The 23,862-nt window shown below is 43.0% G+C and overlaps 1 protein-coding gene across 5 annotated transcripts; it reads right to left on the bottom strand.

Annotated features, from left to right (window-relative positions):
• Positions 1-1,576: 1,576 nt before the first annotated feature.
• On the bottom strand, positions 1,577-23,830 carry KIF23 (kinesin family member 23). Of its 5 annotated transcripts, none has more exons than XM_026684662.2 (24): positions 23,600-23,830; positions 22,532-22,601; positions 21,597-21,725; positions 20,395-20,500; positions 17,205-17,341; positions 16,667-16,776; positions 15,971-16,141; positions 15,417-15,458; positions 15,040-15,152; positions 13,260-13,381; positions 12,949-13,051; positions 11,854-11,933; positions 11,634-11,753; positions 10,640-10,799; positions 10,342-10,506; positions 9,279-9,436; positions 8,478-8,651; positions 6,119-6,298; positions 5,509-5,838; positions 4,085-4,315; positions 3,544-3,626; positions 3,063-3,144; positions 2,904-2,974; positions 1,577-2,137 (listed from the first exon to the last, which is right to left on the bottom strand). In XM_026684662.2, the coding sequence occupies exons 1-24, from the start codon at positions 23,611-23,613 to the stop codon at positions 2,122-2,124; spliced, it is 2,967 nt and encodes a 988-aa protein (XP_026540447.1). In that variant the 5' UTR covers positions 23,614-23,830; the 3' UTR covers positions 1,577-2,121. The 5 variants fall into 5 exon arrangements, with proteins under 5 accessions (XP_026540447.1, XP_087829129.1, XP_087829130.1 ...); XM_087973001.1 differs by lacking the exon at positions 1,577-2,137 and adding an exon at positions 2,652-2,744; XM_087973003.1 differs by lacking the exon at positions 15,417-15,458.
• Between the last annotated feature and the right edge of the window lie 32 nt (positions 23,831-23,862).

Here is a 23,862-nt window from a genome sequence, read left to right as displayed (position 1 = left end):
GGGCTGATGATGATGATGTGGGAATGTCCCATAAATTATATCATATATTGCAACAGAATGCTCCCCGAGGATCCCTGCACGAAATAAATCATCTTGAAGGCATTGCTGCCCAATGGCTAAACGATCTAAATATCCAGCCATTAGGTTTAGTCACTCCAGTAACTTCTCATACATTTATTTGTAATTTCATTCATCACCGTTTTTAAAATAATTAACTACTTTGGTGCTTTATATTTTGACACACATTTTATGTTGTTTCTGTGAATTTTATGAATTATGCTGCATTTTGGTACCTTACATGAAATAAAATATATTGCTAAAGTTGAGAAGTTATTTTCTTGCATTATCATGCCACCCATTTTGTGGTTTGAGGCTACTCAGAACAGATTTATTTAGATTGCAACCAAGTCAAGGATTTTATTTTGACACTTAAAAATCAAGCTTTCAAAGACTTGGCAGTATATGTCATGGAAATCAGAGGAATATATTTTTAAAGATTGTATTGAATAGAAACAAGCATTTCATCAGTTGTTTCAGCTGTTCACACAAGTGGAAATTCTGCGCGCAGCATAAGCCCCCCTAGCTTGCATGAGTCGACTTTCATGCGCAGGCGCTTGCTCCTCTCCTGCAGCCTGGTTTCGAACAGGCCGCAGCCTGGGGGTTGGCAACTCCTGGGTTACCTGATCTGGGCTTTTACTGAGATTGGAGCAACTAGAAAGACATTATTTTGTGCCTCACTTACAATTAGGTCATCAGTTGCTCCTCAAGGCCAAGTAGAGAACTTTTGAGAGATTAAAGTACTTTGAGTTCCGTTCCTTATTAGGGGCACCACAAATCTCTCTTTTGTCTTGCCTCAAATTGTTGCTCACGTGAATCTCTGGATTTTCCTTTCAATGCCTTAGTCCAGAGGTCTTCAAACTTGACAGCTTTACGTCAACTCCCAGAATTCCTCCTCCAGTCATGTTAGCTCAGGAATTCTGGGAGCTGAAGTCCACAAGCCTTAAAGTTGCCAAGTTTGAAGATCCTTGCCTTAGTCACTGTAGCTATGGCTAGTCTAATAACTGAAACCACCACTGTAACACCTGATCTGATACAATCCTTCAACAGCTGTATGGCTGATGGTTGCCCTTTCCACTTCCATGGAGATGAACGAAAGACCTCGCATTCTAAGCTGAACTAATTGCATTTCCAAGATTTGGCCAAGGATTCTCTCTCCAGTGGGATGGGAAACCTACACCTGCCCTACCTCAATGGTCTCATTTTGGAGAGGAGATGCAGGTGATTCCCTATCAAGCCCTGATGGCAGAGCGCCTGGGTATCTGTCTCAGCATAAGAGGAGACTCCCTCATAACGACGGCGGCAGCAGCAAAGTTAAAATTCCTTTCAATGGTGTGGCTAGTGGATGCTACCTGAGTTTTTAAAACTTTTTAATTGCATAAACTTGTGAATATTTTGGCCTTCAGAATGTGTTTACACAGAATGAGTGTGAAAGGAACAGGAACCGTTCCGCGCTCTGAATAAATGTAGATCCCTTCCTCTTAATACGGCCAGGGCAGATCAGAAAGGGCACTGAATGTAGGAGTCTATGAATGAATATTTTATTTACAAACTCAGTTGAAGAAGTCACAACTGCTGTGGATCTGTCACTACAAAGTTGTCTAATCATCATGATACACTGAAATTCTGTATAGCGAAGAACTTTTCCTATTATAGTTCAATTATATGGCAGAAAACAAAGCTGTCTCCCTTATACAGCATTCCTGGGGCAAGCACCGCCGTTTTAAAGGAAACCCAAATGCAACATTCAAAACACTACCCAGAGATACTAAAGTGCATGATGACAAATAAATAGCAACAGTCTAATACATTGTCCCCTAAAAGTGGAAGCATGGAAACAAGCGTTGAAGTACGAGAAGAAAAATGGAGTAAAAACTTTGGAAGGAGACGGAGAAATGCAAAGAATAATAAAATGAGGTCATCGTCTTCCTCAAAGTCATGATGTAGATGCGGGTCAAGAGAAGCACTTTTTATTTCATTTCCCTTTTGTCACTTTCTAGCATAGCCAGCTATGTAGCCTGAAACTTTATTTGAGAAAGGAGCCCCAGCAGGAATCTCACGGCTTCATGGTTTCCTGCGTCTGCAAGGAAAGGACAAGACGGTTATCCCCAATCACGATTCAATGCAAACAGCCAGCTTAAAACCTGGATTGAAACCCAATTTCCCCTCCCAGCAGTGGCCCCGAGAGGCCTTTCAGTTCTCAGAGCGAACCCTGGCACATGGCTCTCTTCCCTCAGAGAAGGAGTGGCAGGGGTCCTCAGTGTTTGAGCACCAACACTTCTACCTTCTCCTGCCTCATGTTCTCTGAACATTGTCCCGGTGCCCTAGCTTGGCTCGGAGAGACAAATGGAATCATGTGCCAAGAAGAGCCCGCATCCCAGAATGACTTGGAGCCTAAACAGCTGTATGTGAATGTATGTAAGTGAAAGGAGTGTGAGAAACGGGAACTCGGGCGCCACCAGGGAGAGCTGCATGGAGGACAAGCAGGTGGTGCTATCCAGCCCTCCCGGTAGCTAGAAAACTGTGAACTTGCAGGTTGGCCTGAATGCTGACGACGGCCTTTTAAAGAGCTCGCATTGACCCTCTTTTTACCTCAGGTGCCCTCTTGCCTGCCTGTTAACATGTCTCGCACAACTGTCAGTGTTCTTCCCTGAGCTGATCACTTCCACAGCACAGCCAGCACTTATCTGCAAGAGGCCAAACCTCAATAGTGGAGTCTATTTTCAGTGCTAAGCCCTAGCTCTTGACCCGTCTCCCGCACCAGCACCCAGATCTTGTCCAGTGCCCGGTCTCCCTCGGGAACTTTGGAGAAAATCTGCGGGAGGAGAGGGACACAGAGGACTTACTTGGGCTGAGCATGATGTTGATAGCCAGGCCCAAGCTGGGAACCTGCTTTCATCTCCACTGCGACCGAACACTGGTCAAAAAAAAAAGGCAGGCAAAGCTGTCAGGAGGCGACTCGGGAGCAGCCAGCCCACCCTCAGCCAAAGATACTCCTGGCTTACCCGCGTTTCCACATCTGTCCAGTCTGACTCGGAAGCCTCCTCAGGGAGGCGAGGGCTTGAGGGAGATGATCGCCGCTTGCGTCTGGAAGAGTCAGCGGGTTAGGAACAGGAAAGGAAGGTTAGAAACAGTTCAGAGGCAAGGCTGAAACTTCTGAGGTCAACCTCCTGCTCGGAGACACAGACAAAAGCCCAAGGGCAGAGGAAAGACTGGCGTCAACCAAGTCTGCCCTTACTTCATATTAACCCGGGCCTATTGCCAATTCGTAATTTCCTGTGCTTATTCTGCATTTTTACAATTTTGTCCAGGAGCAGAATATACCCCAGGAGTCCCTGGCCTTCTCTGAACCCAGATCCCTCAGTCACGCACAAAAGATTAAGGCCTGGTCATCGTCTCCACTAACGCCCAGGAATCACATCAGTTTCCACTCCCACTGGACTGAGGCATGAAAGGGCAAAACCGTGAGGGTTGAATGTGACTCACCCTGTTGGCGACTCTTGTTTCAAGGTCTCTATTTCAGTGAACTGAACAGACTGTCCACCTCCTCTAGTCTTGAAAACATCACCCTTTTGAAAACAAAATCTGCTTAAGAAAATTTCTGAACAGGGAATTTTTATTGGGACAATTGACAATGTTACAACCTATTTTCATGACATATTATGTAAGTAAAGCTAGAAGAAAAGGCTCCCCCCCCCCCGCCCCCGATCTCCCAGAAGTACAAACCAGCTAAATTACACCCATTTTACAGGAATAAAGCCTACAGACAGTCTACCACTATTTCTCTACAGCTCCGAGAAACAAATTATAGACAGTCCTACTCCAGTTTAACGCTTCCACTCAACAGCCCCAGAAATTGTAGAAAAGCATCCCTGGTTGCAGTGTGGAGAATTAGGGAGCAGAATAAAGAAACTTGCACTTTGTGGTCAACAAGCTCATTTTCTTGGAGGAGCTTGATGCCCAACACAGAGTGCTCCCAGGACAGCCCACTCCTAACCAAAGTCTCCTTGCCAGCCTGTCAGTTTACCTTGATCAGTTTCGTCTCAATCTCCCCATCCGAGGCCAGCTCCTGGTGCGTCAGCATGTATTTGTCACACTTTGCCAGCGCCTTCTCGTTTGCAGAGGTTACCATGATGGCATGGGGGACTTGTGGCTGCATGACTGTTTCAGTCTGGATATTGGAAGGAGGTTTATGATCCACCCACCTCTCTCCTGCCGAGCGAGACCGTCTGTGGCGAAGGCGAACTGGAGGAGCGTTCTGCGAGATCCCCAAAGGAATGTTATAAAATGAACAGGCACATTTCCTAAGCTCATCCCTCGGAAGTGCATCTTCCAGGGTTTAATCAATAGCTGAGCAAGATAACCCTAACCCAACATTTGCTACAGAGATCCTATATACGCTTCCAGTATAATTGTTTGTATTATAGGAAGAGGAAAAACAAGCACACGTGGATAACTGCAGATTAGCTGAAGCCCTCTACCAATACATTTGGGCCAGTAATTTAAGATCCTTCCAGGATTCAGCAGGCAAAAATCAAAGAAACCAGAAGCATCAACAGAGCAAAGAATGTCACATTGTGAGGCCAGACCCCCAAAGGTTCTGCTTTTATGCACTCTGCATCTCTCAGCAATGCAGAATAGCTGAGAAGTCATTCAAAGATCATCCTGCACACATACATTTACTACAAAATAGCGCACTTTCTACATATGATGATTATGAACATAGAAAAAAGGCAGGGAATAGTAAGCTGTTCCAAACTGCGAAGTGGTAAACCCCTTCAGGTCTAAGCGGCCTTTACTCTTTTTACTAAAACCCTGCACAATTAAGGGCATCGCTGCAAAACATCAGAATTTATTTGAAGTAAGCGGGTTTTTTTAAAAAAATTGAGATTTACTTGAAAAGCTATCAGCTATGTTTCTATACCAAACTGCTGGAAAACAGGAAAGCCAGTAGTTTTAATTGGCAAAAATAAAGAGAGATTTTTCTTTCAAACTAATTTTAGCTAAGTGGTAAGAACACATACCAGTTGTCAGAAAATTACGGCATGGGTTGACACCTAACTTACTAAACTTAGTTTAATTCAAACTAGTTACCCAACATTAAGGACTCGTCATGTAAACACACATTGTCAATCAATGTGAAGACCCTCACATCAATAGGGTCCAAATGGCAAGGGGGGGGGCAGATCCTCACGGGACGACCACTCAGACTCGATGCGAGAACCTTGTCACCAGGTAGAAAGCTGGCCTGGGCAGCAAGAGGCTACTTCAGGGTAGCCCTTGTCTTTTAAAAGGAAGTGTGAATCTACAGCTTTGCCAACGACAGCCTTTCTCTGGTTTTGGGTCTGCGACTCCCATGATGGTGAGGGGTGTTTCTCAGCAGTGCCCAGTGGTGCCCCCCGTTACCAGCCCTTCTCTCAGGGGCAACCACAGCCGAGACATAACACTGACCCTGCAGCACAGGTCCTCTTCTAGCTCTAGGGGGCCTCTAGTGCTGGAAGCTGCCAGAAGTCCCGTCCAGCACATGCCCCGCCTTCTCTCTGACCCCGCCCAGGGCCTGGCTTGTTCTGGCTCCTGCGGTCTACTCCTGGCTCTAGGGAGGCCATGGTCACCCTGGTCAGGAGGCTTGCTGTGCTGAGTAGGTGTTCTCTGCTCCCACTCCGAGATACAGGAAGCCACGGAAATGCTGCTACAAGAATTTGAACGCCTGTGCAGCTTTGGCTGGCTTCTGGCAGGAGGATCATGGTGGTTAGGCAGGTGAGTGATACAGTTACTGGAAAACTGAAGAAAGGTGCAGTTAGTGAATAAGGCAAAAAGAAAAGAACAGGACCACAAAACCTTCATAGAATTCAGCCCCACCTCCTCCTGTTCTATACTAAGCAGAGTAAGGAAAGAGAAAGCATGCACAAAGAGAAAGATTCAAGGAGGCGGCTCACGGAGAATTCTCCGGGCTGAACTCTCGTCTCCTAGCCACAGGAGTTGGACTTCTCAGAGTCACTTGCCACAGTGATGATGAACATGTGCAGACACCGGTGCGCATTCCATCTCGAAAGGAGCTTACGGGTATTGGAGGAGGCGACAGTGATCTTCGTAGCGCTTTCTCCCGATCCTTTTCCCGGGAAGGCCTCTCAGGTTTGTTACTCTTAGGTTCCGTGACAATGGCTTTCAGCTGCTTTAGTTTCTCATCTTTCACCCAAAGTTTATTCTGCATCTCCAGCTGCTTGGCTGCCACACGCCGCTCCTACGTGGCAGAGTAAAGAAAGGCTACCATCACACACCGTACACTAACCTATTCCATGTGAATTGATTGGCGAGTTTCTGATTGCAAGGACATGCCTGATGAAATGTTACATTCTGAAAAATGATCCGCTATCTTACTATACCAAAGTGCAGGAAAAGCCAGTAATTTTAATGGGAAAAAATAGAGAGATCTTTTTCTTTCAAAGTAATTTTAGCTAAGTGGTAAGAAGAACACATACCAGTTGTCAGGAAATGAAGGCATGAGTTGACACCTACTAATTCCAGCTGTGGCCACATATTTGTATCCCAAGGAAATGCAGCCTATAGTTCGGTACTGCTGGCTACACTTGCCTTCAAATAGGTCCCTCTTCAGACGTTACTGAATGCCTCCTAATCATGGTCTTTCCACTGTGACAAAAGACAGAGGCTACGGCCCAACATCTGAATGGCAACTTGTTTTTCTGTCCTGGCTTAAGGGATACACTCAGGTTGACAATCACTGAAAGGCTAAATTTTCAGCTGTTTCAAGCCTTTAACAACTGCTCAGGCACAGCAAGGATGCAGTAACATAACCACAACAACAAGGACAACTTTCAGCCATTTTGTGTTATTTTTAGGTGACTCTGAGTTTTATTTTGTTTTGTTGAAATATTAGAGGATACGCTCAGTCACTGAAAGCCCTTGCTTAGAATTAATTTTACCCACCGCTGTCCCAGAGCAGAAAAATTGTGCTACCATAACACAAGTGAATCTTGAGGAATCTGTGCTATAAAAGAAAGAGTAGGATCCTCAATTTTACTGAATTCAAACTATATGTATAAGTGCCATTAATTTAGATAAAAGAGTTAACAAAAGGCTTTTCTACCAAAGAATCCGCCTTTTTTTAAAAAAAAAGTGTGTTCCTACCTGGCAATTAAAGTTTAGCAGCAAGAAATCCAAATTATTATTTAGAATTTTTAAAACAAAAATAGATCACAAAGAATTACAAAAGTACCAAATAAAAATATTCATGGTAAGAAGTGATAAGAAGGTTTTTATTTTACTTTACATTTTTTGTATACCAATTCTATCATAAGGATTCTGAGTAGTTTTGCTACTTTCATGGTATCAGAACTCTATAAAGTTTTCTAAAAATACTGAAACTCAGAAAAGACAACAACAATAAAAGGATTTCAGTAATGGGATTCCCTTTTACCAGTTTTAAAATATCTGCCAAACTACTGGCCTGCTATAACTGGTTATTAAGCATTAGGATTATACATTTGGGGAGACACCTTCTTAACACATTGAAACCTTCATTGGCTCCTTTAAGATACTTGAGAACAGCTCAATGAATGCAAAAGTTCTCCCTTTCCAATTTAGGTCTCAGGACATAGCAGAAGACCTAAATGGCGACAGGCACACAGGTAGCCTTTGACTGACAACCAAAGTTATCAGTGGCCCTAAGCTAAAGAAAGGGGCTTCCAACCAGGCAGGAAGTTACATGGCCATTGTGGCACCCTTGCAATCTCATGATCAACATTTGGGCACTTGGCAACCTGCCTGAACTCATCCCTGCAGGAGCACTTCCACCAGTCCCTTCTACCCATCAGAAGAGCTTTGACAGCCACTTGTCTGAATGGAGGAGGGTCTCCTTCTTGTGTATGCAGTTGAATTATAAGACCTCCAAGGTCCTTTAACAACTCTGTTATTCTTAACATTTCCTGCAACTGCAGCATTAACTGTATGTTTCCATTAGGCTTTTTTTTTTTTTCATTTTTAAAAATCATTGCTGCCCACTGTTTACTTAAATTTTGCATGAATAAATTATAGCAATAAAGTGCTCCTCTGGGTAGAGAAAATCACCACCAGGAAAGAAACAGGAGGTGTCCTCAACCTTCTCTAATGTATGTTCATTCTTGCATAGGGATCAACTTGCACCCTATGGAAGAAGGACATAAGATACATTCCCAGAAATGCTTAATGAACAGCCCAAAGCAGCATGATGGTACATCTTCGCATTTACAGTTTAATGTCCCCACTCTTATGTGGGGGGAAATTAAGCACCCCTTATAGTGTTTAGCTGCCTATGCAGTTAGCTAGACTTCCAGAGAGACAGCACTAAACCCTTCCAGCGATGTCTTCTACTGTGAAAGGGGCTGAGCTTCTTCCCAGCCCTGTGGTGAACCAGTCATACTCACACATTCCTTTTCCCATTTCATTGTTGTCTCTGTCACCATGCCCTGCAAACGAGCTTCTAGTCGACGCTTGTCTGAAACTTGACGCTGCAGCTTTTGACTCTTGCTTTCTAGTTCCTGATGCAGGTTGCGCTTCTCTTCTTCATAAATTGTTGTTGTTTTCTCCAGGATGTCAATCTGGTATGAGAGATTGCAACGTGGTTAGAATGCAGCACTGGAAGGCTACTTCTGGTGACTGCTGGCTGCCAGCAGTTCGATTCTCAACGACTCAAGTTTGACTCAGCCTCCCATTCTTCCGAGGTCAGTAAAATGAGGACCCAGATTGTTGGGGGCAATATGTTGACACTGTAAACCTCTTAGAGAGGGCTGTAAAAGCACTGTGAAGCAGTATATAGGTCTAAGTCCTATTGCTATTCTGAAAACTCACGTCCACAAAAGCTAGCATGATTTTTCTGGGTTTTTTTTTGGCAAAGCAAGATCCTGCATTGCAACCGATACCATAAAAGTAATTAGCAACCATCACAAGACAGAAGTAGTTAACCACTGTTTGCAAAAATTATGTTTTCAAACCTGTTGGGTAAATTGGGGTATCCGTTTTAGTGTTCAAAAGTTGTTAGCACCTGTGGTATTGCACAGAATGCATGATGCTTAAAAGCTTGCTAACCTCTCAGGTCTGTCTCATGTCAAGAAATTACAATCCATCAACAAATGGAGAACTACTTTAACAAAATCCAAGAGTTTACTTCTAAGCAGAAATATTTACAAATGAGTGCTATATTTAATCATCAAACAGTAAATAGAAACCTTATATTCCAGAGTTTTTGCTTTCTTCTCTAGTCGCTCAATCTCAGTTTTCTGTCCTGTAATAATTTTGTCTCTTTCAGCTATTTTCACTTGTGCAAAGTTCTCCTTGGATACAATGCTGGCATCAAGTTCTTGCAACATGCTCTTTACACATAGAACTAGAACAGAAAAAGATATTTGACTTCTATAGCTGCCTATCTAAACAAGTGATTCTGTTTATCATAGAAACATAAAAACAATATAAATATATATGGTCACTGAGTAAAACTAGCCATGTTACTATAACCATGAAGTGGGTCCTTCACATATTTGGGGGCCCAGACCTAGGCACATAACCAGGTCTGCATGGCATGGATGAAAGGCCAACAGGGTTGCAGCCATCCTTATTTCTGAAAAGAGAACGTTCCAGAGGACAGGGGCTACAGCAGAGAAGGCACACGTCCTAATACCCATCAGCCACATCCCTTGGTTGACAGAACCTGCCAGATTGAGTTGATGGGTAGAAATGACTGGGAGAAGAGGGTCGCTGAGGTAATCTGGCCCAAGCCTGAAAGGGCTTTCAAGCAGCAACCAGCACCTTGGGTTGTATCTGGTAGCCAATGCAGCTCACATAACAATGATGTTATATGTGTTGAATAGCTGACACCATTCAATACCTATACAGCTGCATTCTGCATTAGCTGAAGTGTCCAAATGCTCTTCAAGGGCAGCCCCATGTAGAGTGCATTTGCAGTAGTCCAGAGGATAGGTCATGAGGGCATCAGTGACTGTGAGCAAAGTTTCCAATCCAAGAATGGGCATAACTGATGCATAACCCTAAGGTATGCAAGGCCCCCAATTTACAACAGGTGTAACAGGGGAATTCCAGGTACAGGATATCTTGGACAAACACACATTCCAAGAGCTTTTTGTGGAAGACTTACCGCCTCTTCGGATAATTTTTCAGGCTACTGTGTATTTGCCGATTTCAGTAAGCAATCACTCTATTCTTTCCCTCCCATGAGGAACCTCACAATTTATCAACTTACAGCCAGGACAAGACAGGTTGGTGCCAAGTACTTACCATTTCTGGCAAACTCTTCTGACAACTTCTGCCGAATGTGGTGCCGCTTTTGAAGCACTTCAATCAGGTGAGGCAGAGTCTGGTCATCATTGATGTCCAGAAGTTCACAGGAAGGCACCGGAGGGAAGCTCTGCAGGAGCAATTCTCGGACCAAGGGGCCTCTGTCTAGACCAATAAAACAGGCCACTGAGTTGAGAGGCAACCCACAAAGATCGGAGTCTGCATGGTTCGTAAAGGCAATTGCTAGAAGTTTCCGTTGTTGTTAGTCTCAGGGGGTCTCACCAATCTAAAGACTTACCTCCATCAACTGGTCCACCTCGGATTTCCAGCTGTCGGGAAAGCTCCTCTCTGAAAGCCTGGTTCTTAAATCGCCGACCAGGAGTTAGTCCACACAGAGGTTTGTCAGCCGGTCGTGCCACCTCCACTTCTTGGGTGATTTCTGCAAATCTCATGACTTGCTATCAATATATTTCAAAAGAGAGTATTAGAAGAATGCAAGAGTATATTTGTAGCTCAGGCTTGAACTGGGGGTTCCTTGGTGCTCTCTGAGCATGGTTGTTTTCTTGTAAACATTTCTCAACACCTGCATTTTTCACCAGCCTGGGAATCCCCTGGGGAGAGGGAGTCTGTGCTGGCTGTACAGGAAATACCTTGGTGCTTGGCATTAACTCCTTTGGGAGGTGCAATGGATAGTAAAAAAAAGGACAAGTCCCAAACAAACCACGAGACTTAACCAGGCAACTCCTTGTCTCAACTGTCTGTCTGTCTCCCTTTTCCTATGTCAGTGACCTTCCCTGTATGGCCGACTTCCAGTCCATCCTCTGTGGCCACCCCTCTGCTTTTGCAGCAACCTTCCCAGCATGGCTGGTTTCCGGTCCATTCCCCATAGCCCTGCCCCTCTTCCTATAGCAGCACGTTGAGTACTAAACAAAGGTCGACTACCAGGACATTTTCACATCAAAATGCGTCAAGAACCAAATTCCATGAGTTTTGAAGCAGCCGAAGTACCATGGTATTATACATAATATCTCTCCTAGTGATTTTGCTCTAATTTTATCCATGTTTAACTGATTTTTTTTAAAAAATAATTTTGATTTTATTGTCTTGTCACTGAGAACCACTTTTGAGTGAGATGAGTGACCGTATCAATTTGATAAACAGCACACATAATCTAAAATGTGAATAGGAAGAATATTAGAACATTTTAAAAAGTTTCTACAAAGGACAGCTAATTCAGTAGCAAAGTACTGTGCTCCCAGTTTTTGTAAAATCAAGCAACAAACTTAAATTACCAAACTCTCATCATAGTCTTCTGCCTTTGGATTCACGCAGACAATCATACGCACTTTACCCTCGCCATCAAAATAATTCTTAAAAAGATGAGTCAATTTGGAGTCTCGGTAAGGGACCATCTGAAGAATTAAGCAGAACAAAACGTTCTCAGAGTTTAGGAACTGAGAAAGTGAGGAAAGGACGAAAAAACTAACTCTACAGAAATAGGTAGCTACACACCTTATTGGTTCCATAAGTTTGGTTCTCTCGCAAAGCTTCTATACAGGTTCTTAATGTCATCAGTGATTGATTGATATTACCTGGAAGAGTGAATGGCACTTATCTGACAACCATCTGATATGATGCCTACTCATGAAACAGTTTGTTTTTCTAAGAATTTCTTAATTTCCTGTTTTTGAAAGGACATGGGATCCCCTCTGCATTTTCAATATCCTTGCAAAAGATCGGGGAGGAGAAATTTCCAGTTCCAATATAAGGACCATTTTAGCTAAACTTTGGGCCAGGGTCAAAAGCCTTAGCTAAATTACTCTTATGGAAAGTATAAGGGGAAAGGTTACAACAGGTGCCACACCAGGCCCATCTAGGCAGACTCAGCATTGGACTATGAGGAAATCCCAAGATTCTAGACTGAACTAGAAAGTACAACAAATTCTAGAAGACGGTGCCAAACCACGTCCATACAGTTGCCCAGAAAACTGTTAGTTTTTCTAACTCTGAGAAAACACAAGATAAACATGACTAAAAAGGATATTTCACAAGGAAAACTCCACCCAAATAACCCTAACAATCTTCCCAATGCATATCCATCTTTGAATAAAGGAGGCCTGGAAAGCACCATAATGTATAGATAAATATGCCATTTTACTTTTGCCTAAGTAACAGCAGGGACTGGGAATGTTTCAAATCCTTTGTGATTAAAGTTAAAATAATATTTTCCACCTGAATAGTTTTTCAATACTAAAGGAATTCCATATTAATTTTCCTCCAAGATTGATCTATCACAATAAGAAACAAGAGCTACCTTAGCTCTTGTATAACAGAAAAAACAGGCAGAACAAAGCCAGAAAAACTTTCTGGATACAGAAGAATCTTTTAAAGAAACTTCCGTATTTCTGGTGGACCCTTTTGGCCTCTGTGGTCATGTTGTGGCTTCCCTCACATGTCAGTCAGGCCTGTTTCTTTCTGCTGGGAAGGGCAATTTAAAAGAGTATCTCCCGTTTGCTTGAAACAATTGTCCATCTGAATCCAAAACAGAAATCCTTGATTGAAAGAAGACACACACACACCCCCATTCACTGCTATCAAAGCACCCACCAGCTTCACGGAGTCTGTTTCCTTCGGCTTTGGTCCTGTTTGTTCTCTCACTCCCTGCTAGGTCAACCAGTGATAGTTGGCTCAAGGATATTAAGTCTTTCTCCTGCAGGAGAAGAGATGTTGTGATGGTTTGCAATCAGGAAACTACATAAACATGCATAAAGCTGAGAATTTCTGGACTTTTTAAGGAAAGCATACACTACGCCCAGCAACATTTATCATGACTTGTGCTACTGGTCTAACAATTAACACTTTTTGAAAAGTTGACTAAAGAAAGAAATTATCTGTTTGCTAGCCAACCTTAATTTTACCTGCAGAACATTATCTCCATCTGCGTTGAGAGGAGCCTGAGCCAGTTTAATTAGAAACACACTGTGCGAACGACTAGATTCTCGATTCAGTTGAGTGTGTGCAATGCGCCTCTTTTTTTGGCCTGTTAAAAGGGAAAAAATATTTAGATGTAGAGCCCAAAACCATCATAATGCAGTCAGGGCAGAATTTTAGCTATCATCTCTCAAAGAATATTGTGGACCTGGAATGAATGAAGAAAAACAACAACCCAACAACAGAAGATTGGAGCACCTTCCCTATCAGAAAAGACAAAAACATTTAGGTTATTTTCACGATCTTTGTAACATCTTCCTCCCTCCCTACCCCCCAACTCAGACTGGCCCCAACCTGCCAACCTTTTACATGGCTGTGCCACTGTGCTTGGCAGGTTGGCAATGGTGGGGAGCTTACAATGGCTTTGATCAGCTCGATGCAAGGATGGATTTTGCTGATGAACATAGTTAACTTTGGTTTTCAAGAGGTTGTTTATTTTATGTATGTATATTGCTCTAACCTTTTTATTGGATTGCTGTTTGTGGTGAGCTTAGGGAGATAGGTGGCCACACAAATGCAATCCATCCATCCATCTACTGTTAAAACATGTCTGTTTATTTGTAACCTTTAATTGGGCAAAACAGTTTATAATAGAGCAACAATTATTAAACCAAGATACCCTAAATAGTCTAACTTGTCAAATGCAGGGACTCATTACTCCTACGGGAACGAAATCTGGGAAAGTTATGGATGTTCAGCCATCAACTTCACTGTGGTCACATGATCCTTTCTAATGCTCCCTGGCAGCTTCCCAGAAGACAATGGGGAAGTTGTCAGTGAAGGTCACAAGTTCCTTGGATAAGTTTCTCCTATCTACCCAACCTCTCTCCACTGGTCCTGGACACTCATGCAATCCTGCATGCCCTCCCTGGCCCTCGACACACCATAGGCACCTCAACCTATGCCACACTTTCATGCACTCTTCCCAATCCATGCTGCACCTTTCACACACCACTTCACACTTTCCCCCATTCGGCAGCAGCCATTGTCCTGTGGGACTGGCCTTGAACTTATCGCTTCTTGTCAGCTTCCCCACTCATTCTCTCCTCAAGCTTCTCATAAGCAAAGCAAATGGGGACAGGGGGAGATTTCCAATGCACCACCGACTTTCCATCATAAAATTCAATGGGGAAGCCGGCATAAAGTCAAAAGTCACTCTCACCCCCCACTGCTTTTTTGTCCATCTGTGGGCATTCTGTTTCTCTGTTTAGGTAAGGAAATAAATCTGAAATGATGACCCAATGGGACACAAGCTGTCTAGTAAATTCTAAATGGAAAAGGACTACAGTTAATGAATATATATTCTGCTGCAAATACATCCTTCCAACTCCTTGTAATTTACCACTGAAACTCACACCTGCAAATACAGACAAAAGAGAAATGTTGCACCTTATAGATGAGTTACTTTATAATTACGATCACTTGAACCACAAGGCTCAAAGAAGGAAAAAACAGATCAATGGATCGGTTCAGCCTGACTTTTAGTCCATGGCTCCGTAGTGGGGGGCTTCAATTCAGTGCCCAAGTCCTACTGGGGGCTTTTCAGGGGATAGCCGATCATTCGGTTAACCTGGCTAATATAGAAACAAGATGCTGAATAAAACGCTCCTTAAGGCTCTTTTACTCACTAGCACACTCTCTTCAAGCCAAATGATTTAACATGGAGTGTTTAAAGTAACATGTTCAGGAAATAACTCCATTTCTTACCTCTCCAAAACACTTCAAAGGCTTCTTCTGTAGATTTAACTTCTACCTCAGTGCAACCTGCAACATACATGTTGTGATTTTGATCCTCACGGAGAATTTTGGATTGAGGCAACCTGCAACAGGGATATTCCAATGATATCAGTTATCAACAATTCTAGTTTCTGCTGAGACTAATTGACAGCTACCATTAAGCTATCCAGGCAAGCAAAGAGGACAGAGGGAAACACAGACCGTCCAGATTACACACACGGATACGAGCATATTTTCTTGTCCATGCAAACTACTAGCAATAGAGAGCAGCAGTCACATTACAAGCTTTACAAGGCAGAAAGTAGCCATCAATTATTACAAAAGTATGGAGGGTAATGTCCACATACGTGAAGTCAGCATTCCGCAGTGGAGTGCCACAGTTGTTCCACCTACCAAAGAAAATAATTTCTTCCAGTGACTTTCCTTATTATTGAACGTTCAGCTGAAGAGCATTTCCCTAAGAACCACTGTTATTTGGACAGCTACTAAGGAAACATTCCTGTGCCCTGTTCAAGAATTGTCCAAATTTTGGCAGCAACTAATAATTATACCAGGTTAAACCAAAGAGTATCAACCGGAGAAACAACAGTCTTAAAAGCAATCCATACTTAGCAATGTCTTTTGTTAAAGCAGACTTTTAAAACGTATTTTCAAAGGCTATGAACATGGGAAAGCCAGATCTCTCTGAATTTAGAGCTCAAAACAGTATGATGCTAATGCTGTCTTGTTAGATAGGCTTAGATCTGACAGCACCTGTTTTTCCCAAGCCATCAACCACTGGGTCTATAATCTACAAGATACATTATCTTTCTTTGAAGCTAAATCACCGAACCTCAATTTTACTTGCATTTACTATAACTGGCTTGTTAGCATTGTTCCTGATTGAAGAAAAACTACTCACTTTGGTTTTGTAGGATCAAGCGGGGATTCATCCAAAAGATCATAAATGTAGTTATTATATATTTCAATGTAAGACACAAACACACCGTAGACACTGTCTTCATCAACATCTTCCAATTTACAATTATCTTGCACATTGACCATGTCAGCAATTTCAGGGTCTATCTGTCGCCTGCCAAGGGGAGAGACATCTGCAGTTATTCCTTCAATGAAGCATCCATCACATTCCTGAATTATCCCAGCCAATCAGAGCAACTTACGTCAAGCCCAAAATTGACATGTGTAGCCATTTTAGTTAGGCTTAGTATATATTCTTTTTCTTACTTTCTCTGTGGCAATCATGGGGGAAGGGTTTCGGGCTTGCCACATTCCTAAGGGGGGAGGAGTGGAGATAGAGAGTTGTCTAGGCTAGGTGATTCTTCTTCCCATGGGAAAATGAGCTGTCCGTGCTTAGGCCCCTTGAGATGGAGATTTATGACATCAAGCAACGTTGAATTACTTCTATTGGAGAATGTGATTTTTGGGGGTTGTTTCTAACTTCTAATATTGTGGGGTAATTCCGGGTTGGGTCAGATCCGGAATTACCACGGACTTTGCCAATTTGATGCTTTCCTAAATAAAAGGAATTGTCTTGGAAGATGGACTTTGTTCTTTTCTTTTTAAATGGATTTCATCACTTGGAAACCTGACAACTTACTTGCCCACTGGTGTCTTGGTAACTGGAAGTGCTTCTCTTTTCTGACGTTCAAGTAAAGCATCCACTTCACATTGTACCTCAATTCCATTCTTGTCATCAAGTTTGAAAACCTGGGGGTTAAAAGTCACAGGAAAAATAAAGGTCTCCTTGCCAAGGGATACCCAGAAAGTGTTATTTGACTAGTTATGTGACCGTAATGAAAGCAGTTAAGCCCCCGATCGATCCTGGCCAGAATTGTTTGAGTTCAGTTGAAAAGGGGGATGACTTTACTTGAGACAGGCAGGCCTGCCTCACTCACTCACTCCCACAATTTTAACAGGTTCAAAATGCATCAAGTACAATTACCTTCAAAACCACCTATTTTCAGCAAACTGTTTGTGGAAATAGTGGAGTTACTTCATCTCCACCCGCTTTTTCCTTCTCTTTCCCAACTTCCCTTCTCCTTCTTTTCATCAGGGTCTTATGGCTGTCGATTTTTAGGCCCTCGTATTTATTCCTGTTAACCTGCCAATTCCCAAGACTTGGAGACTGAACTCACGTAGCGCTTGGCCTGAAAAGGCCCGATGCTGTTGAAGATCATGTCCAAGCAACGAGGAAGCAGCCCTCCTTCACCAGCAGAGCCTGTCATAGTGTGTGTTTTCCCACTCCCTGTGACTCCGTATGTAAAAAGGAGGCCTAGAATTCAAAAGCACAGACACCGTTTTGATATATAAATGGCACCATTTTTTGCCATCTAATGAGAAACTTTTAAACACAGCACAAGTTACCAAGATGTCCAAACCATCTGTTGTCAATGGACTCTGCAATGCAGTTAACAAGTGCAATCAATATGCATGAAGAAAATAGTTATGAGATTGGATCTTCTGGCCTAAAACCTAATGCCCAGAAAGACATTAAACAAGAGGAGGAGATTGAAAAATTATTTTGTTATGCTCCTTTTGAAGAAATGGGCATGAAAGAGAACTTGCCGGTTTGAAAGTAGTTTTTAAAAATTGTGCCAAATGTTCAAAAGTGCACCAGCACTAGGGATACTTTTTAAACAGATGCTTTCAACATCTAATACGGGAGTTTGGTGGTGTTTAAAGGCAGGATGTAACCCGTTCCGAGTAAAGCTCCCTTTTGCAACCGACTGATGATCAATTTGTCAATGCCGATGGTGTCCAAGTGATGCTCCAATTTGGGGAGGGACTGCACCAAAAGTGCCTCTGACTATTGGCGCTACTTTTGCTTTCGTACGTCCCAGTCCTTCTATTTCTATCTGCAGGTCTTTGTATTGTTTTATCTTCCCCATTTCCTTTTCTTTTATTTTGCTGTCTCCAAGTACTGCCATGTTCACTATCCAAACTTTTTTGTCTTTCTTACGGACAATTCTCAAGTGTGGTGCGTTATTGTGGTGGGTGCCTGTCTGGTACTCTTGCCTCTTCATTTCCGATTACTTTCTCTAATGGTGGAAAAGAAGAAAAAATATTCAGTTTCTATTGAAAAGTTGAGAGTGCAAATGTTATAAATCAAAGAAAGAGATAATAAATGCTGAGTTGGTGTGATTTGTCAAGAGATAAGCAACTTAGCATTTATTATCTCTTCCTCTGTATTATAACATCTGCACCCTTTCAACTTTTCAATAGAAACTGAATATTTTTTCCACTTTTAATATAAATTCAAATTAATTCATCTATCATTTTTATATATTTCCATACTACAAGTTAAATCTAGAGGACAACCTTACTTGCATTTAAGTCATATTCAACATTAGCCATAGGAGTGCCCAAAATACTAACATTGAATAAAATGTTTGGTTTAATAAAAGGAAAAAAATTATTCTAAACTTTTGGGAATCTTTAGAATGTTTAAAGTTTTTAATTTTGTAAGAACTTCCAGAAATTTTATTTTTTTAAAAAAACTGAAATGTTTTAAGTTTTGAAATTTTTAGCAATCTTTTAGAATTTTAAGTTTTATATTAGAATTTTATTTATTTATTTCTGGGAAACATCTTATGCATTTCTTGAACATTTTGTAAATTTAAAAATTTTTAATCCTTAAAAAAGCCAGTGAAAAGAAACATACTCATGGAAAAAGAAACTGTTATGACTTGTACAATATGTTTCACGTATGTATGGAGGACCCAAATTACATATGTGACAAATACAGACTAAATGAATTACTGGAAGAAAAACTAAAGGATCTAGAGGCAACTCCAGCCACTTTGAAACAACCTACATCCAAATTGATAGGAATAAGTGAATGGCCTGACAAGCCAAAGTAATTGTGTCTTCTCTTTGCTTCCCCTTTTCTCTCTCTCAGTTGCAGGTCTCCCTCTTCTAAAGGGGGCAGCATGTCAGGTTCCTGTTGAAATGCTGCAGGGGGAGGCAGCTTTGTGGGTTGAATGTTTTGCCTGCTTTTGAGGCGGAATTAGCCATCTGCACAGGCTCCTTCTCAACAGGTTCCAGCCTGGCATCCCAAGAACGATCTCTTCTTGCCATCCTGCCTCGGAGTTTCCAAAAGACCTTAGCGGCATTTTATTGGCTGCAGATGGACATAGAGTATTGGGGGGGGGGGGTTTGAAGGGGAAATTTAGCCTAAGGCTTGGAGCCCAAATTTCAGAGCCTGACTTCTCCGCAATCACTCTCAGTAAAAGTTCCTTTTCAAATGCAAACTGCTGCAAGAGTTTTACTTTCTTGAGAAGGCAGCTGAGGCAGGTCCTTACATTAACAGCTATACCAGATATATTTCTTACTAATAAAGAAGAAATGATAAGAGGGATCTAGTTACAGGAACATTGGGCGAGAATGACCATTTTTTGCCCTCCAAAGGCAAAGCTGCAGAGGCTTCCCTTGAGCCCCCAAGAGGGCGAAAAAGGCCTCAAATGGACCAAACATCAGCTGGGAGGCATGTGCAGTGCAGGTAAGGGAGCAGGGTGTGTGTGTGTTGCGCGTGCATGCACAGGTGGGTGCATTGCATTGTGGGTGCTGGCGCGTGTGCACTTTCAGCACACCACAACAAAAAGGTTCGCCATCACTGCACTAGGGTGAGCAGAGAGCCAATTAAGGGAGGGAAAAGTAGAATTTAGGGATTTGGGCGCCCAATTTTCAGTTCTGGCTTTGCTATACTGCAATACACTTGACCTCTAATAAACCATAGTTTTCTCAACAAATGGAGGCAAGGATCATTTCTAATTAGAAGTTTAAGCTGTGACAGGTTTCTCCTTAAAATATTCATCCTGCCCTAATACTTAAGATTAAGATCTACTGTACCAATCTACTTGAAAAAGACTAAAGCCAGGAATCTTTGCCTACTTAATGGTACTCTTCAATATCTTCATGACTTAGAGGAGGGAATAGAAGGGGAACTCATCAAATCTGCAGATGACACCAATCTGGCAGGAATAGTCAACATCCCAGAAGACAAACTCAGGCTCCAGAAAGATCTTGACAAACTTGAACAATGGGCTCCATCCAAGAAAATGAATTTCAGTGTGGAGAAAAGCAAAGTTTTACATTTAGGACGGAAAAATCAAAGGTATAAGTACACATTAGGTGAGACCTGGCTCAAAAACAGTAACTGTGAAAAGGACCTTGGAGTCCTAGTGGAGAAGCCAGCCGGGTGCAGCCGCCGCCAAAAAGGCTAATACAATCCTGGGCTGTATAAACAGAGGCACAGAATCAGGATCACTTGAAGCATATTGCTCGTCCTGAGAGAGATTCAGTCTTAATAACTTAATTACATCATACCATTTTTTCCACGGATAAGATCTTCCACTAGAGGCTTAGCAACCACATCAAATACATGTTTCTGAGAAATGCTTGTGCCAAACACTTCTTTAAATGAATACTGAACCTGGGGGAAAAAATTTAAGAGTTAGGAAGCAGTTAACCAGCAGTTTTGCCTAGTCCTCTCATTGATGTTCATACTGCATCAAAGTTTTGAATGCACAGCTGTTCAATTTATACCTGTGGTCCTTTTCCTATTTTCCTGGGAAAAAGTAACTAGTACAAAAAAAAATCTAAAAGTTTTTATCTCCCTGCAATAATGTTGAATGCCACTTGGTAGGTGAATTAATATTTGCAAAAGCACATTTTTTTCTTTATTGTATGTCTTTCCAGCAACAGAACCCCTAAATAGAACCTTAGTATGACCACAAGCTTACTAATAAAAATTAATTCAAAAAGGAACTGCAACGTTGTGCGTACAGACTATGATAAACAGTGGTGCTATTCAACCGGTGTAACAACCAGCTCGGTGAGTGCACGCATGCACGCACGCCAAACGGGCACTCTGTGCGCTCGCTCCACGTTTTAAAAAAGGCCCCTGTTCAGCTCTAGTACTTCCCTTCAACTGCAGCCCCTGTGAATAAAGCAGCTGAGGTGCGGCAAACTGCTCTGCCCCACAATTCAGTTGGGCTTTACAAAAACGAAATGAAGCACAGGAAAGGCGGTGGGGGGGGGGGACACGACATGCTCGTCGGAGGAAACTGGTTCGGAGCCAGCTGATCATCAGCACAAGGGATTCGCCTGATCCGGTCCGAACCGGAAGAATCCCACCTCGGATGATAAACCCAGCTGCCTTAAATGACATAATCCTAATAAAAGTGCAGCTTGAAACCAGTAGTGGGATTCAAATTTTTTTTTTACTAGCGGCTCTGTGGGCGTGGCTTGGTGGGCGTGGCAGGGGAAGGATACCGCTAAATCCCCCTTCCCTCCCCATCCCACTAACCTGCTTTCCAGCTCCGTTCTCCTGTGCAGGGCAACCAAAGGAGACCCAGCCGATCAGCTGGGACTCAATGGGAGGCAGAGAAGAGATGGGGTTGGCCGGTTCTCTGAACTACTCAAAATTTCCGGTACCGGTGGTTCTCCAGAACTGGTCAGAACTGGTTGAAGACCACTTCTGATTGAAACCCATAGTTAACAATAGCACATTTTCCAATGAGAATTACCTCTTTATATTCTCCATTACGGGCAATACGGTACCCATCAGGTGGGTGAACCTGGACCGTTGTGCTGCTGATCACTTCTATGCAACACTCTTGGTCTGGTACACCGACTGGGCGGATCCGGCAATACACCTGAACAGAGAAAAAAGTGCACTATTTAGGCACACCAGCTTAAGATTGTCCTCCTCGTTTACAGAGCAAACATCAGAATGGAAAATGTTTACAACTAGTCCTCAACGTAGGACAACTGAACCCGCAGTTATAAGTTGGGTCACATGACTACCTGATTTTACAACTTTTTTTGCAATGGTCATTATGCAAACGCAGCACCCGTAAAACAAACCTATTATTTGTTATGGGGCAATTTTTGTTGGAAACAGGAAGTAAATGCTGGTTTTCAATTAAAACCTCATAAATTGTAGTCATCTGGCAGCTATAAATGTGGGCCAGCTGCTGAACTCTGAAAATGGGGTCATGTGATTGGGGGGAATCCCCCCCAATGTTTAAAACCATAGTCCCATTTTGGGGGATACATTGTAACCTAAGTTGAGGACCATTTGAACTAGCATGGGAAGATCAGTCCAATGGTTTGTAGCTCATATGTGCTTTAAGGCATCGATCTATTTAGAGTGGCAAACTTTGAAATCGCCTTGATACAACATCTGCTGTTTCTGGGGTTTAAAACTACTTTATCATAGCTGGGTGAAAAACCACTTGCCCAGAATCAAGAAAATAATGCTAAATTCTAAATGAAGCTTTAAAAACAAGATGTGTCAGTCTTTCTTGGCTTTGCAGATTTTGCCTCGTCTCATACAGAAAATCATAGTAATTCATATACAAACATATTAATAAAGAAGCAAGTCCAGCTTTCATAGTCAAATCCTATAATACGCAAGAACAGATTAAAGAGATAATTCTGCTGTAAATCAGCCACTTACCCCAACGGGATCCTTCAAACTATTGTTAGATGCTTTTTTAAAGGCATGTTTCCTAGGAGTTTTAGTTCTTCTGGAAGTTAATAAATGTCAGATAAGTTACAAATAAAATCAAAGATGCACACTACACAAGGCAAAATGCTCCATTGCAGCAATGTAGAGGAAGATCAAAGTAGCCAGAGAGGCTTTTAAAAGCAGCTAATACAAGTGGAATTACATTATTAATACTAATAAAGTGTGAGGAATGGGTGGACATGTCATAGAAGATGCCTTCTAGGGTCCATAGCTGCATGCCAGCTCCTCTTCTTGAGAGTGCTCACTGCCACCACTCCAGCTTTATCAGACCCTTCTTCTCAAGAAAAAAAAAAAAAGATGCCCAATTCTTCCACATTTCTGGATTAACAATTTTGAACAGACAACCCAAATCCACAGAGTAAATCCTTAGACAGTAAAAGAAGAGAAATGAAAGCTGGAAAGATTGGTGTATTATCCACCAAAATTGTGGTAGGAGATTTAAAACCCACCAACAAAGGCCAAGCCTCCTTAATTGTGAAAGTAGCTGCTGTGCCCTTTCTCCTGGCTGCACCATGAAAGCAGGGCCCTCAACAAAACTTTGAAAAGGTCTAACTAAAACCCCCTTATTAAGAGCCATGGGAGCACAATGGTATGAATGCAGTATATTGCAGGCTGCTTCTGCTGGCTGCCAGCAGTTCTAGTCTCACCAGCTCAAGGTTGACTCAACCTTCCATCCTTTGGTAAAGGTCAGTAAAACCAGGACCCAGCCGGCTTTCTGGGCCCAGAAGGGAAGGGAGGAAAGGCCCAAAGAAAACCCCGCCGTGGAGGGGACACGAAGGCGAGCCGGGAGTTTCCCTTCCCAGGGGAAGAGGCCCTCCAGCCACCTCAACTCCTCCGCGGCGGCCGCTGCTACGGCTGCTCCCCACGGAACCCCAGGCCGAGGCCGGGGCAGGCCCGGGCCCAGAAGCGCCGCCGGGGAAGAGGCCTCGGGCTAAGCGCCGCATCGCCCACCGCGGCCCTCCGAAGGGAGCGGGGTGGGGGGGGGGGGGAACTTACGCCGCCGCCTTCATCGCGCCGCCCGACCAGAGAGGTTCAAACGTTCCCTCCACTTCCCCGCATCCGTTGCACCGCCCCGTTTTTAAATAGAGCCAATCGGGCAGAGGGGGCGGGGCAGGAAGAGGCGCCCTCCCTCTTTCGGGCTTGTGACGTCATAAAGGCGGGCGGGCGCCAGGGGCTCAAGGTCCTGGGCTTCCGCCAGGTCTTCTCCTGGGCCGAGTTCCCCAGTGCCGCTGCTGCTTCCCCTCCCTTCCCCACTCCGG

The sequence above is a fragment of the Notechis scutatus genome, chromosome 11 (assembly GCF_049901735.1).
Source record: "Notechis scutatus isolate UNSWTSFEM ecotype Mainland chromosome 11, rNotScu1.2, whole genome shotgun sequence".
Classification (NCBI taxonomy): Eukaryota; Metazoa; Chordata; class Lepidosauria; order Squamata; family Elapidae; genus Notechis; species Notechis scutatus.
The sequence above is the reverse complement of the archived record's forward strand: the minus strand, read 5'-3'. Positions and strand labels throughout refer to the sequence as shown.